The sequence below is a fragment of the Mercenaria mercenaria genome, unplaced genomic scaffold (assembly GCF_021730395.1).
Source record: "Mercenaria mercenaria strain notata unplaced genomic scaffold, MADL_Memer_1 contig_1660, whole genome shotgun sequence".
NCBI lineage: Eukaryota > Metazoa > Mollusca > Bivalvia > Venerida > Veneridae > Mercenaria > Mercenaria mercenaria.
The window spans coordinates 2713-20236 of NW_026459655.1; the positions used below are offsets into that span (position 1 = coordinate 2713).

The 17524-nt window shown below is 36.2% G+C and overlaps 1 protein-coding gene across 1 annotated transcript; it reads right to left on the reverse strand.

The window, feature by feature from the left end:
- Positions 1-256: 256 nt before the first annotated feature.
- LOC128545900 (dehydrogenase/reductase SDR family member 4-like) lies at positions 257-17108 on the reverse strand. The gene is made up of 8 exons (XM_053532693.1): positions 16975-17108; positions 11759-11936; positions 9292-9369; positions 3185-3279; positions 2769-2829; positions 2238-2372; positions 1276-1325; positions 257-362 (listed from the first exon to the last, which is right to left on the reverse strand). Exons 1-8 carry the CDS (start codon positions 17037-17039, stop codon positions 257-259), a joined length of 768 nt encoding a protein of 255 aa, XP_053388668.1. The 5' UTR covers positions 17040-17108.
- Positions 17109-17524: the final 416 nt, after the last annotated feature.

A 17524-nucleotide genomic window follows, 5' to 3' on the forward strand; every position in this document is an offset into this window, starting at 1 on the left:
AGGTACGTATAATTATTTACACCAAATTTTAACTCTTTCAAAGATATGGTACTAGTTTGACAAATAAACGACAATACTGATGGTTCAGTTTTATTTTCATGCCATCCAGTGTAACCTTGGTATGGCACCAGAAAACAATAGCAGTAACGCTCGACCATTCAACAGTTGAATGACTATGAAAGTCGAAAAGGAGTCATAATTTTGCGATTGTAAAATGCAAAACAGGGTTATGGAACTTGTATAATGCACATCACTGTCAGCCATGAAAGTGGACTGGTGTGTAAAGTTTAAATCCACTCCCATTAGTGGGAACTGAGATACCAGCTAACACACTAAAACTTAAATGTTGGAAATTGCTAAGCCTAACAACATAAAATGTAATTAAATTACAATACAGTTTTATAAACTGATGAGAAAATAATCTGAAGACAAAGAGAGACGAAGAGTGTGAAAATGGGCAAAAATGAGTAGAAAATGAAGGAAAATGTCTGAAAATATTGCCATAATAAAATAAATGTGTGTCTATAATCTTAAGAAAAGAACGAATAATTGAGAAGTGTATCGAGATAGTTATGATGTGTAAAGGGCAATTTCAAAGTTCAACTTTTGTTTTCTTTGTGTTTGGTTTAACGTCACACCGGCACAATTATATGTCATATGGCGACATTCCAGCTTTTAATGGGTGTTTTCGCATCATGGACGGTCACCTGGAAAGCCTCATATGGAAGAATTCTATGCAATAAGCCAGGTTGCGGGGAGGGGTAAGTAATTAGAAGTCAGCAACCTTAACCAGTCGGTCACAGCTGCCTGAAGTACAGCTATGGCTACTATGTATGATGTAAAAGAAGCATAATTCAGAAAATACTGAAGTCAACGTTATGATAAAATCAAATATGGTGAACAAAGGAACATAATACATAAAACAAGCGATTAAGAGTTTCGCATCGTGTCATATATGACATATGAATTTGCCGATTATGAACAACTGTTCACAGTTTTTATCAGTTAATAAAAGAGCATCAGCACTGTAACCTGACATTCTAAGTTAATGAAATACTATAGGCAGAGCCAGAGTTATGGATCTTATCATACAAGCTGTTTAGTGATAATTAATGAAGAATAACTATTTTAACTTTGTACAATTCAGTAATAGCATAGAAAAGGTGAAAGTTCATCAATACTCCAACCTGAAATTCAAACTAAAGCGAGAGGACAAAAATTTAATAATAAAAATTTGGTGCCAGAGTTTGATCAGACTGGCATGAAAATTGTTACCTCTGTAGAGGGATCAGTTTCCTAATCTCTTCGCCTTCCTGGCTCACCAGCTGAAAGGGAATCGAACAAATTCATTCAATATGCATACTTGTTAGTACAAAATCTAGAGTACCAGATAATGTTGTTATAACTTCTGGTTGTAAATAGAATATGTATATACATGTATATATACAATTAAATATGATTAGACTACAAAGTCTCGTGACGGTTTTTGCTATAGAATTGAGAGAAATATATGAAAATTGTTAATATACTAAAACTGAATCGAACAAGTACACTCGAGATGTGTAACTGTTGATAATGTGATTTATCATATATCTATATAAATTCTGTAAAAAAAATCGGCTAGTATTTCACAATTAAATTTGAACAAACAGAAATAGTTCCGTATTGTACCTTTGTGGACTCTTTCATTAATATGAATGACCTGACACAGTTCCGGAAATAGCGCATATAAACACTTCACTAAGTTCCATTTTAACATCGATAAACATTGAAGATTTCGTTCAATAACAAAACACCAAACAAAAAGGTGGAGGTATATAATAAAAGGGTCATTATAACATTAGCTAGATCAGGGATTTGTATTCGGCTCTCGTGGATTCACACGAGGCGCGCATCCGATCCGGCTAAAATCCACGAGAGCCGAATACAGCATCCCAGATCGAGCTATTATTAGGATAACTCTATTTTATCTTCAAACACCGCTTTGTCTTGTTACAGAAAGGAAAACGTGAAGAACGTGAAATCTGACAACAAATAGATCAAAACTATTTAATAAGAAGCTAGTTCTTTCTTACTTTTCTCTATGGTATGTAAATAGTGACAGATCATTTAACTCTTCGCTTATCAATGAGTTATGCCTACATTTCTACATTTGAAGTGAAATAGGCTGCTAAGTTTGACAATGAGGTCAATATTCTAAAACAAATAGGTCTTTTGCAACTTCTTTTGAGACTTACAGCTTCGCTGAACTTGGTTTTGATAAGCCCTGGAGCTACGCAGTTTACACGTACGTTCATCCGGGCGAGTTGACGGGCTAGGGCCTTCGTCATTCCCAACAATGCAGTTTTACTGGTTGAGTATGCGCCCGTAAACTGTATAGTTGACAAATTCATCAGTTAAAATAAGGATAAAGGTGAATTAGAAGACATTTTCATAAGAAAATACACAAAGTTAAATAATTAGGGCAGGTCATGCCCCGCCTTTAACGATCACTGGCAAAACCATTGGGGAGTTTATAACGGTTAAAGGTGCGCACGAAACCTCACTCAACCTCCACTATGTTTGAAATAATGTAAATGCCTAACACAATTAATTCTAACAAAAGAGACGGTAACTTATATAAATCCAAAGAAAGACCAACAAATGCCACATACTGTAAAACACGAGTGTTCAAAATAACTTAAAAGGCAGACGCAGTTATAAATACTATAAAATTTAACATTTTCAAAGTTAATAAAATACTATGTACTGGAAGGTTAAACCTTTACCTCAGATCCTATTGCCGGTATGTAGCCTGATACCGACGAGACAATGACTATTGATCCGCCCCTGAAAAGTGTAATGATCAAGTCTGAATGGGGAATGAAAACTTCTTGCCAACAGACAAAACAGCAGACCGTTGGAAATAATTCTGTTTTTATTTCTTTTTTTAGGAGGTTGTTGGAAAGGGGGGGGGGGGGGGGGGGGGGGGTGCGTAATACGGTATAATTTCACTTTTCATAACATATGTAAATAAATCATTCAGAATACCTATCTTTCGTAGATATTTCATTCAACAGGGCATGACTAAAATGAACTTTTTTTTCAGTGACACTTAAAGTATAGATTTTTTCTCGCTCAACCCAATACATATCATTCAAGTAGACATTTATTCACAGTACTGTACAAAACATAACTGCATTACCCTCTTTTTTCCATGTATGGCACAACTTCTTTGATGAGGAAAAAGGTTGATTTGACATTAACTTCAAATACTTTTTCCCAGCCGTCTTCAGTTGACTGTATGAAAAAATTGAATAGAATAATGAAAATTGAAAAAAGAAAGGACAATGACTGAATGAATGTAAGTAAAAAGCACAATTTAACATGTGATAGTCGTGTAAAGCGTCATTTCATTTAATGCAGGGTTATAGTTTTGGTTCGATATACATATATAGCTTTAAATCTCTTCATGAAATTATCATCGTCTAAATTTCTTCTTTTTTTTTTGTACCCTTATGTCATTTAGTCATTTATAGAAATCCTGTACTTGTGATAATCGTCTGTTTCAACACTGCAGTTATCGAACAGAAAGACCAATTAACAAGGTATGGAATGTATGCATCTTCAAGTGCATTTACATAGTGTTCGAACTTAACATTTCAATATTAGTAAAAAAACAACAAAAAAACAAAAACAAACGTTCAAAGATGATATCGAAAACTTCACCTACAAGTATAGTAAATAATATATTAAGATTAAGCAAATTACATTTACAAATTACAAACGAGATCCTAAACTCTTCGATCTATAATGCAATGTTCTTTATATGATGCAAAAAACTTTGGACATCAGGAATAATTATGTGAAGTTGGCTAAACAAACGACATACGACATTCGAAAATTTTGAATGTCGTCCATTGCGCGACATACGACATTCGAAAACTTTGAATGTCGTCCTGTGCTCGACATTCAAAAGATTTGAATGTTGTCCAAGGTGCGACATACGACATTCGAAAATTTTGAATGTCGTCCATTGCGCGACATACGACATACGACATTGGAAAATTTTGAATGTCGTCCTGTGCTCGACATACGACATTCGAACATTGACAAAAAAATTTGAATGTCGTTCAGTGCACGACATACGACCTTCTAAAAAAAGTTGAATGTCGTGCAAAAACGACATTGGACAAACGACATTCGAACTTTGACAAAAAAATTGGAATGTCGTTCAGTGCACTACATACGACATACGACATTCGAAAAAAAAAAGTTGAATGTCGTGCAAAAAACGTCATTGGACATACGACATTCGAACTTTGACAAAAACATTTGAATGTCGTTCAGTGCACGACATACGACATTCGAAAAAAAATGAATGTCGTGCAACAAACGACATTGGACATACGACATTCGAACTTTGACAAAAATATTTGAATGTCTTTCAGTGTGCGACATACGAAAAAACGACATTCGAAAAAGTTGAATGGCGTGCAAAAAGCGACATTGGACATACGACATTTCGAACTTTTACAAAAACATTTGTATGTCGTTCAGTGCACGAGATACGAGATTCGAAAAAAGTTGAATGTCGTGCAAAAAACGACATTAGCCATACGACATTCGAACATTGACAAAAAAAATTGAATGTCGTTTAGTGTGCGACATACGATATACGACATCCGAAAAAAGTTGAATGTCATGCAAAAACCGACATTGGACATACGACATTCGAACTTTGACAAAAACATTTGAATGTCGTTCAGTGCACGACATACGACATTCGAAAAAAGTTGAATGTCGTGCAAAAAAACGACATACGACATTCGAACATTGACAAAAAAATTTGAATGTCGTTCAGTGTGCGACATACGATATACGACATCCGGAAAAAATGAATGTCGTGCAAAAAGCGACATTGGACATACGACATTTGAACTTTGACAAAAAAAATGAATGTCTTTTAGTGTGCGACATACGACATCCGAAAAAAAATGAATATCGTGCAAAACAAAATTGGACATGCGACATTTGAACATTGACAAAAAAAATTGAATGTGGTTTAGTGCACGACATACGACATACGTATGTTCAACGTCTTTTTTCTGTCAAAGTTCGAATGTCGTATGACCAATGTCGTTTCTTGCACGAGATTCAACTTTTTTCGAATGTCGTATGTCATGTCGCGCACTGGAAGACATTCAGAAAATTCGAATGTCGTATGTCGAATGTCGCACACGGAACGACATTCATTTTTTTGTCAAAGTTCGAATGTCGTATGTCCAATGTCGTTTTTTGCACGATATTCAACATTTCTCGAATGTCGTATGTCGCACACTGAACGATATTCAAATTTTTTTGTCAAAGTTCGAATTTCGTATCTCCAATGTCGTTTTTTGCACGACATTCAACTTTTTTCAAATGGCGTATGTCTTATGTCGTGCACTGGAAGACATTCAGAAAATTCAAATGTCGTATGTCGAATGTCGCACACGGAACGACATTCATATTTTTGTCAAAGTTCGAATGTCGTATGTCCAATGTCGTTTTTTGCACGACATTCAACATTTCTCGAATGTCGTATGTCGCACACTGAACGACATTCAAATTTTTTTGTCAAAGTTCGAATGTCGTATGTCCAATGTCGTTTTTTGCACGACATTCAACTTTTTTCGAATGTCGTATGTCTTATGTCGCGCACTGGAAGACATTCAGAAAATTCGAATGTCGTATGCCGAATGTCGCACACGGAACGACATTCATTTTTTTTGTCAAAGTTCGAATGTCGTATGTCCAATGTCTTTTTTTGCACGACATTCAACTTTTTTCGAATGTCGTATGTCGTATGTCGCACACTGAACGATATTCAATTTTTTTTGTAAAAGTTCAAATGTCGAATGTCCAATGTCTTTTTTTTGCACGAAATTCAACTTTTTTCGAATGTCGTATGTCGTATGTCGCACACTGAACGATATTCAATTTTTTTTGTAAAAGTTCGAATGTCGTATGTCCAACGACATTTTTTGCACGACATTCAACTTTTTCCGAATGTCGTATGGCGCACACTGAACGACATTCAATTTTTTTTGTCAAAGTTCGAATGTCGTATGACCAATGTCGTTTTTTGCACGATATTCAACTTTTTTCGAATTTCGTATGTCGCACACGGAACGACATTCAATTTTTTTTGTCAAAGTTCGAATGTCGTATGTCCAATGTCGTTTTTTGCACGACATTCAACTTTTTTCGAATGTCGTATGTCGCACACTCAACGACATTCAATTTTTTTTGTAAAAGTTCGAATGTCGTATGTCCAACGTCTTTTTTTGCACGACATTCAACTTTTTTCGAATGTCGTATGGCGCACACTGAACGAAATTCAAATTTTTTGTCAAAGTTCGAATGTTGTATGACCAATGTCGTTTTTTGCACGACATTCAACTTTTTTTTTCGAATGTCGTATGTCGCACACAGAACGACATTCAATTTTTTTTTGTCAAAGTTCGAATGTCGTATGTCCAATGTCATTTTTGCACGACATTCAACTTTTTTTGTCAAAGTTCGAATATCGTGTGTCCAATGGCGTTTAATGCACGACATTCAACTTTTTTCGAATGTCGTATGTCGTTTGTCGCACACTGAATGAGATTCAAATTTTTTTGTCAAAGTTCAAATGTGGTATGTCCAATGTCGTTTGTTGCACGACATTCACCTTTTTCGAATGTCGTATGTCGTGCACTGAACGTCATTCAAATCTTTTTGTCAAAGTTTGAATGTCGTATGTCCAATGTCATTTTTGGCACGACATTCAACTTTTTTTCGAATGTCGTATGTCGCACACTGAACGACATTCAATTTTTTTTGTCAAAGTTCGAATGTCGTATGTCCAATGTGGTTTTTGCACGAAATTCAACTTTTTTCGAATGTCGTATGTCGTATATCGCACACTGAACGACATTCAAATTTTTTGGTCAAAGTTCGAATGTCGTATGTCCAATGTCGTTTTTTGCACGACATTCAACTTTTTTCGAATGTCTAATGTCGTATGTCGCGCACTGAACGACATTGAAAATTTTCGAATGTCGTATGTCGTATGTCGTGCAATGGACGACATTCAAAGTTTTCGAATGTCGTATGTCGTGCACTGAACGACATTCAAATTTTTTTGTCAAAGTTCGAATGTCGTATGTGAAATGTTGTTTTTTGCACGACATTCAACTTTTTTCGAATGTCGTATGTCGCATACGGAACGACATTCAAATTTTTTTGGTCAAAGTTCGAATGTCGTATGTCCAATGTCGTTTTTTGCACGACATTCAACTTTTTTCGAATGTCGTATGTCGTATGTCGCACACTAAACGACATTCTATTTTTTTTTGTCAAAGTTCGAATGTCGTATATCCAGTGTCGTTTATTGCACGACATTCAACTTTTTTCGAATGTCGTATGTCGTGCACTGAACGACATTCAAATCTTTTTGTCAAAGTTCGAATGTCGTATGTCAAATGTCGTTTTTTGCACGACATTCAACTTTTTTCGAATGTCGTATGTCGTATGTCGCGCACTGGACGACATTCAAAAATTTCGAATGTCGTATATGTCGTATGGCGCATCCTGGATGACACTCAAATGTTTTGAATGTCGTATGTCGTGTGTCGAGCACAGGACAACATTCAAAATTTTCGAATGTCGTATGTCGTTTGTTTAGCCAACTTCACACAGCTAAAATAGCTAAATAATTTTTCATCTATCATAACTAATCCAATTTTTCGGCGAACGCCGTCTAAGAACGAATTCGTGACCTGGACAATTCCATGCCACGTAACTTAAGTTTGCAAATAGATAACTTGATAACGCATTATAGATAATTTATGAAACGAAAGATTAGTTTAAACATATTTATTGCATGAATTTCACAAATAACAATAGTACAGTAACCATTTTGCATGAAAAGAATATTGACGAAAGCACATTGTACTTATAAGGTCAATCATCTATTATAAGATATACACCAAAAACATGGCTTAAATTTACAAAAAAGAATAATATTTCTTGTGCAATACATCCAATTTTAGAAGAAAATATACGATAAGAGATGTTTCTTAAAATCGTAGACACTTAACATATAAGGCTGTATTCCTATAAATCCCAAGAACAAAACAAAATATTGACAGCCTGTTCGTACATATTTTAGAAGTCACAAATAAGTTAAGTGCTAGTAAGAAAATCGTAGTCACTTAACATCACACAAGGCTCTTTTATTCCTATAGTTACCAAGAAAAAGACAAAATATTATCAGCCTGTTCAGTCATATTTCAGAAGTCACTAATAAGTTAAGTGCTAGTAAGAGAAGTAAAGAATTTCAAATCGTGATAGTTACAAGAAAAAATATGTAGAAAAAGAAAGGAATAAATCAATAAATGAAAATAAGTGAAAAATAATGAAAATAGAAATAATCCACCTGCAGATGAACAAGTTAAAACGTAGAAGGATGTCAGGTGTTATCAAGATATTACAGCACATGTCACAATGAAAGTCAATGTTAATTATTAGTGAACCTTCCACTGTCAAGAATATACTTCTGGACAGCTGCAAATAGTTCTATGTTATCTTCATCAGATAAAGAGTCGTCACCAAAGAGCAGGGTAGTTTCACAAATATTTCTAGTGAAAGGGACAAGACTCGCCAGAAGTGAGGTGCGACAGTTGTCATAAGCTCTACATACAAATAAGAAGTGGTGACTGTTTTCTACTCCACCGAAAGATTTATGCAACACTCTACCTGATTCGACGAGAGTGCCTATTTTTTCACTCTGCTGATTGTGCAACGCTGAGTGAAATGTCACACAAAGCGTTTATCTAGCAAGAATATTTTATCTAAAAATGATAAGTAAGTTTAATAAATATATAATAAAAACCTGTTCAAATACCAACAGATATCAATTTACAGAGAGAGCTGAATACGTGAATAAAGGGGCGCCAATAAATAAGGGTGTAATTAGCCTATCGATTAAAGTCTTCTAGGTAGAGAAGTGCCTTCAAGACCACTGCTGTAATTATTTGTCGTAAACGAAACAAAATTGCACCCCTACCAAACCTTTGTGAACAATTAATTGAGAGCCATTTAAATTGTTAAAGTTGCTATTTGCAAAATGTTAGACAGATGATAAAATAACACAAATGATATGAAAAACTCATAAACTTCTTGTCTTATTACAATTCGCCGACAACCTTTTTTTAAAAGATATTTCTTGTAGTGGTGCTGGATTCAAAATGCGAAATTATATCAATGAAAAGCTGATGTACTTACATCCAATATAGGACCAAATATGGGATTGACAGCTGCATTCGATACAAGGAGATCGATCCCTCCATATTCCTTCAACGTCTGGAAAAGAAATTTGTAAAACTATCAACATAATAATAATAATGATAATAATAATAATAATAAAGACTTTATTTAAACGAGGCTACATATTCGCCAAAACGATCTCAACATTTTTACAGCGTTGTGATTAATAACAAGGTAGCATAGTTACTTAGTGTTTTTTATCAAAAGGTCAGCATCTTTTTCCTATCATTGCATCAAATAACCTAGCCTTTGACCCCAGTTGTATATTTTGATCAGGTGTCGCAGGTAGATCTTTGGTCCAATGCTGACATAGTGACAAAACAATCCCCAGTGTTTATGCATATCAGGTTGAAATTCTGGTCTCTGGAGTGTTAACGAGACTTTTATATGACGGAACCAAATGCCCTTGTATTAGACACTAGGTGTGTTTGGACATAATAGGTTTTGCCTTTTGTAGTTCATACGGTGTCATCTAATATACTATTTTCCAGAGAACATATACCTTCGTTTTCAAATGTATTTTAAAAAGGATGTTACCACTGTGTCAAGGCGCGTTTTATAGAAGAAAAATATGATGTTTCCAATTAGAAATGATCTCTCACTTGTTTTAAATGAAAAAGTAAAATTCTCAGTCATTTTGTGTTTCCACGAATTAATATCCCCTCGAAAATAGCCGTTTTTTCCCAAACCACGAAACAACATGCAAACGAAATCAAATGATTTCACTGTTTATCTTGTTTATGTACAAGGTATGAAATAACAATAAGAAAATTACCAAAGAAACAACACAAACCATAAACACAAACCAAATAGCTTGATTGGTGGATTTTATGCCACAACGACACTATTTGAGCCGCACCATGAGAAATCCAACATAGTGCGTTTGCAACCAGCATGAATCCAGACCTGCCTGCGCATAATTGCAATTGGCTTTGAAAGCGAACAGCATTTTTGACCAGACTGCGCCGAGGCGCAGGTTGGTCTGGATCCATGCTAGTCGCAAATGCACTATATCGGTTTTCTCATGGCGCGACTCATTTAGACTTTGCCAAATGGATTTGTACTTCTTCGGGACGACCTCATCAACATTATCATGATTAAGAAAATAAATAAATTCACTCGCTCGCAAGTACGGAAAATTATTATTGTGCAGCTGATCAATGACAGCACCATTACTGGGACTGGGGATATTTCTATTCTCACAAAAGTTAACAATGCAGTTTGCTTAGACTTGAAAACGTACCTGGTAGTATTACCTTAAATTATAGTCCTCTCACACTTTTTAGAACACACTGTAGTTTGGTGATACCATATTCAACTGATTAATAGTTCTTCAGTAAATGTTTGAAAAAAATTCAATGTATGAATTCACATATTTGGGTGTCATGATTGAATCTGCTAAAATTACATTTGCCGTCAAAATCATAGGTTGAAATTAATTTTCTTGCTTACGGTATGCCTAAATTTCATTTGTGAGTTTACTCATTTTTGCTGACTGATTTTTTTGCATTTACATATCAAATCATAGTCAAAAGATATGACTATAACTCACAAATAAAAACTTGAGAAATACTTTGTTACTGTGATTCTGCTCTCACGTCAAATCTGCACAAGCACAACTTAAACCTGTCAGGCTTCATTCTTTACGATGTGTATATTGTGCACAAGTTGCGAAAGTTCTTTTCACCGAAGTCAAGTCCTATGATTTAGCTCTTACTGGTGAAAACTTAGTTTGAATGTTCAGGTGAAATTATTCTTTTCTAACAAGTAATTTCGTAAGTATTTTGATACTTTTTGATATATTTTTCAGGATACATCAGTTTTGAGTGGCCTTGTGGCATTGTGGTGACTCGCCAGCTTCACTTTGGGGGTAATATTCCAGATGTCCTCCGAGATGTTTTTTTTTCAGACACCCGCGGACATCTGGATCGAAGCGCCAACCGCCCATAAGCCATTTGGATTGCTTCCACACGCGTGGAACCTCCGTGGCCGAGTCGTTAAGGTCTCTGACTTTGAACCACTTGCCCCTCAGTAATGTGGGTTCGAGCCTCTCTCGGGATATTGCATTCTTCATATGAGGAAGCCACCCAGCTATCTTGTGAAATGTTGGTGGTTCTACCCAGGTGCACGCCCGTGATGAAATAATGCACAGAATGGCACCTGGGTTCTTCCTCCACCATCAAAGCTGGAAAGTCACCATATGACATACATTTGTGTCGGTCCGACGTTAAACCCAACAAAAACAAAATCACCACGCGAAGAATTCTACATCCTAATAACATCTATAAGATCCTTTGGAAACATAGAATTAATCTAACCAAGCAAAAATTAAACCCGGTTTAGAATCCCAACAGTGAGGGAAAAGTGACCCAAAATCTGAGAACTTAAACATTCGGACAAGGACGCCCCCAAATTTCAAATTTACCTGTTCAATCAATTTCTGCCTGTGTTCCTTTTTCGCCACATGACATACTACCCCTGACACAGTTAGGCCTTTGTTTTTCAATGTTTGTAAGGCTTTGTCAACATTCTCTTTCTTTCGGCTGCTTATCATGACTTTAGCGCCATCTTCAAGAAGTCGTTCCGCTGTTGATAGCCCGATTCTGCAAATGATTTGATGAAAGTAGAAAAACTGGACCCACCTCTGTCGCTTTTCACAAATAAATCTTATTTAAATAATATAAATTGCCTTAGATTTGCAAGAATAAATGTACTGGTGGGCACCACGAAAGTCATGTCACCAGTGCTAGGAATATTCTATCTGTAGTCGCATCAAAGTACATTTTATTTTCGAAGGTTTAGGAGTATATCATCAAAACAAAGAAATATTTGGTAAACAAACAAAATCTTTATCAAAAATCTACTTGTCCATAACATGTTCTGTACGGCTGAATACTTAAGATATTATCAAAAAGTTGTTTGCCTTTAAAATGAATGCCATTTGTAAAGAAACAGAACTAAAGCAATTGCTAAAAAACTACGTTCATCTAGTTAGGTGAAATTTCAGCACTGGGACATCATTACAAATGCATCAAAACGAAGTTATGTAATGATGAGTTTTTAAAAGCGCCGAACTGTCCAAACTGTGTCTGTGGCCCTTTTTATGCAGTGCTTTTCCGGATTTCAATGTAAATTGACAATTGTTTTGCCGAGTATAATATATCTTGTTCAATTTTCATGTAAAACAACCTTTTCTATCTTTGATTTAGTGTTGTTTGATATTTTCTAAAAATATGGAGTTGTCCCATTTCCAGTCCTGATGTCACTGTGACCTTGCCCTTTGACCTACTTAACCCTCAACACAATAAGGGTTTCTTCAGTTATCAACTTGAAACCAAGAGGGCGTACGGACAGACGGACGGTCCGATCACTATATGACGCCCCGTTATATATGATAAATAATATAACTTACGGGAAATATATAAAAAAAATGTATCTACATGTAACATAATATGCCGTTCCGTTCTGCGTGCGTGTGGTGGTGGCATAAATCACACCCTATAAACGACTGTACCCCCCCCCCCCCCCCCCCCCCCCCCCCCCCCCCTCTTCCTCTTGCGACTGATCAAAACAATAAACAGACACCCGGAAGGTAAGAAATCGTCTTAAAATTAATTATTTTGCTTTACACTGTATGTGAATAAGTCTAACATAAATATGTGTATATGATATATAATAGATGAAACTGACAGGTAATGTCTACAAAATGCTGACAAAATGTTGATTGATCACACCCATTGCATAAGAATTCACTCGACCAAGTCACGAAACTGGTGAATAACACATCAAATTGATTTGTAATCCAATAATCCATGATGTTTTCTGAAATAAGCATGCATGCATACTCCATAAATATATGTAAATAAGATGTTGCATATCTGTTGCGTTTTTGAAAGAAATTAATTTTTATCTAGTCGGTAAAAAACATTCACTGTATGCTGAAGGCTTGCCAGTTTTGATATTTGATCTGAACGCGTATTTGCGACTGACACTGTATTCCCTTTTGCGACTACAGTAGGTGATTTATGCCCTTTAAAGGCGTAAATGAAATAAAAACATACGTACCAAATTGTCTCTATTGATCAGTCGTCATGTATATAATGTCATTTAATGTCGAACCCCTCGTGCTATGCATGTACTTTTCCATTGGGGGTGGGGGCGGAGGGTCTGTGACTCCCTATCCTACTTAATTATATAATGAATTGAATGCTTCAGAATCGTTTAAATGCAAGTATTCCGCGTTGGTTTTACAGACATATACTATCATAAAATACAAAATTAGAAACTGAAAGTATACACAGGGTCCCTACTATGTCATGCAAGAAATTAACCGTCTGTCGATTCTCTATGGAAGTCACGCAAAGAAATGTTACCTGACGACTTCAGAATGCCGATGAGACAGGAGGGGACTATAGGTTGACCCCTGTCTGTCTGTCCGTCTGCCAACAAAATGATCCTCTTATTTTTTTAAAAAAACTATTGCACCTACAAGTACCCTTCGAATGGCCGTCGTGTTTACCACCTGTCGAAATTTAACCGTTATTTCTCATGTTTGAAATAATTTACATTTTAGCACACGCCGGGAATCTGTCTTTGCGGATTTAGTCGTTTTTATTGCTAAGCCTGGCTCAATTCACTTCCGTTGGTATAAAAATGGCGTGAGTTCTACTTCGTCTTTGTTTTAATATCATCGGCAAATTCAGACATATAAATCGAAAGCTGCGTGTTATTTGGTAAGTATAACTGTATAAGAAATAACGGTCAAATCAAGGCGGGTAGTCAACACGACGGCTGTATGTCTAGGCGCAGCCAAGGTACCTGTGATTGCACCTACCTTGATACTTCACACACACACACACACACACACACACACACACACACACACACATTTAGGAATATATGTAGTAAACGCACGTATGCTATTTTAGCTCACCTGTCGCGTAGTGATAGTGTGAGCTTTTGTGATCGCCCGTCGTCCGTCCGCCCGTCTGTCCACAATTTCCATATGAACACGATAGAGACCACATTTTGTATTTGATTTTTATCAAAGTTGCACACAAATTGTATGGGCGTAATATCTCGGTTCCTTTCGAAAATTGGCCAGATCCCATCATGGGTTCCAGAGTTATGGCCCCTTAAAGGGCCAAAATCTGCCATTTTTGGCTCGTGAACACGATAGAGACCACATTTTTGCAATCAATTTTAATCAAAATTAAACACAAATTGTATTGGCATAATATCTCAGTTTCTTTTGAAAAGTAGACAGGTCCCATCATGGGTTCAAGAGTTACGGCCCCTTAAAGGGTCAAAATTTGCTATTTTTGGCTTATGAACACTATAGAGACCACATTTTGCAATCGACTATAATCAAACTTGCATACAACTTGAATTGGCATAATATCTAGGTTCCTTTCGCAAACTGGCCAGATCCCATCATTGATTCCAGAGTCATGACGCCTTAAAGGGTCAAAATTTCCTCTTTTTGCTTTTACAGCCATATACAGACTTCATTTACGGTTTGATTTGATGCAAACTTGCAAAATATCTTAAACAACAATAAATCTTGGATTCCATGATGATTCTGTCAGATCCAATGATAGGTTCCAGAGTTACGGCCCCTGATTGACCCCTGAAAGAGCCAAAATTTGGTAATTTTTACCCTGTGAACGCGATAGAAGTCACATTTTATATTTGATTTTAACCACTCTTATATAAAACTAAAGTCACAATATTATCTCGGTTACTTTCGAAAACTGAGTAAATTCCATCGTGGGTTGTAGAGTTACTGCCCCTGAAAGCGGCAATTTTTTTTTCGGTCCTTTAAGCCATATAGGGGTTTCATTTATGTTTTGATTTGACACAAACTTGCACAAAATGATTATCTTGATGATCTCTAGGCCTGTATCGAAACCGGGTCATGTCTGCTCTAAAGCTAGGCCATCAGGTCAAATCAAAGGAAAAGCTTGTTAACAACCTAGAGACCAAATTTATGGCCCCATCCTCATGAAACTTGGTCAGAATGTTTATCTTGATGATTTCTAGGCCAAGTTTGAAACTGGGTCATATGGGGTCAGAAAGTAGGTCACCCAGTCAAATCCGTCCAAAATTTCGTGTCCATTCTATAACTCTGTCACCCATGAAGGGATTTCAATATTAATTGACACATATGTTTTCCATGATGAGACGACGTATCGTGCACAAAACCCGGACCCATAGCTCAAAGGTTAAGGTCACAATTGGAGGTCAAAGTTCAACAGAGCTTTTTTCCTGTCAGGTCTAAAACTCTGCCATCTAAGAAGGCATTTTAATATTACATGGCATAAATGTACTTCATAATGAGACAATGTGTCATGCACAAGTTGCAGATCCCTTGGTCAAAGGTTAAAGTCACACTTGGTAGCCAAATATTTACATAGCATGAACAGGGTCTTTTTCGTGTTTCGTCCACAACTCTGTCATTCATTGAAGCATTTAATAACATTTGGCACAAATGTTTCCTGTGATGAGACGACGTGTCATGTGCAAATCCCGGACCCCTAGCTCAAACATCAAGGTCACAATAGGGGGTCAGAGGTCAACAGGACTTTTTTCCTGTCCGATTCATAACTCGGCTATCCATAAAAGGATTTTAATATTTCTTAACACAAATGTTCTCCATGATGAGACGACGTGGCATGCGCAAATCCCGTACCCCTAACTCAAAAGTCAAGATCATAATTGGAATTCAAAGGTCAATAGCGGTTTTTCATGTCCGGTCCAGTACTCTGTCATCCATAAGGATATTATTACTTGGCATAAATGTTCCCCTGGATGAGACAACGTGTCATGCACAAAGCCCATATCCTTAGCTGCAAGGTCAAGGTCACACGTGGACGTCAAAGGCCGGAAGGGCCTTTTTTTGCTGCCCAGACTGTAACTCAACAATCCTTAAAGAGATTTTGATATTACTCGACAGAAATGTTCACCACCAGGTCCCTAGATCTATCTACAATCAAGGCTATACTTAGAGGCCAAAAGTCAGATACAAGAATGACCTTGTCCAGAGCATTCCTTCTTCCCATTATTAATCAGCATGTTGAGCTGGCGAAACTAAAATTGTCCTAATAAGGCACCGTAATTATGGTCCTTAAAGAACATCGTAATCATATTTGGTAATCCCGAAGTTCACGTGGAAATCGTGGGAATATTCATTACTTAAAGTCGCAGCACGGAATAACTACATTTTTTTTCTGAAAACATTATCGACATAAATTTTGATAAAAATTTGTTTTCGAGACATGCTCTTATTTCCAGGAAACTTTAGTCTATTGAGATATTCTTTTCAGAAAACTTCGCTTTATCAAGATAACTTTTTAAGTATCGCGATAGTTACCTAGCTATCTCGTGGCAGAAACATACCACCATAGTTTAGAATATTGTCGTGATGTCGTGGCAGCTAGGCTCTAAAACATTTTCAGAAAAAGTATAGCTAGATCTGAAAAATGCACACATTTTGTGGAAAGATGTCGATAATATCGTGATAGTTACCTAGCTATCTCGTGGCAAAAATTTGCCACCATACTAAATATAACAAAATTTTTAAGATTTTCGCGAATAAGATTTCATAACGCGTTTTACGATAAATAAATAAGATAGTCTTACCCATAAGATGAAGCCGTTAAAATGGCAACTTTTCCAGTTAATTTTCCCATTTTACAAACTTTCATTCCTTTTTGCCAATATTTGTTACACGGGTCACTTCATCCAGCTGTGATTTTATCAGGTGAGAGTGCGATTATTTTCACAATACACATAGTATCGTTTAAGATTTTTTATATACAACTTATTTAAAAGATGATACGACAAGGATGTTAGTGGAGACTGTACCAGTAGATACAGAATATGTAACTAAAGACCTATTTTAAAGGCAGTTATTAAGGAGGTAGGTTACCTTGTTACAAGGGTAAATTCAAATTAGTTGAACCGCAGCATTTTTTTGAATTTCATCTAATATGAAGTTTTAACTGCTACAATCTCAATTTCGTTTGTCTCTGTCCCTTCTAGTTCAGTTTTTATCAAGGTTTGAAGAACATGACCCTCCAAAGGTATTTCATATTGAAAGAAGAAGGAAAATACGGATATTTAACACTTTTCAGTGTATTTTAGTTTCATTGATATTCGTAGAAGTCTGCATAATTAATAATTTTACTAG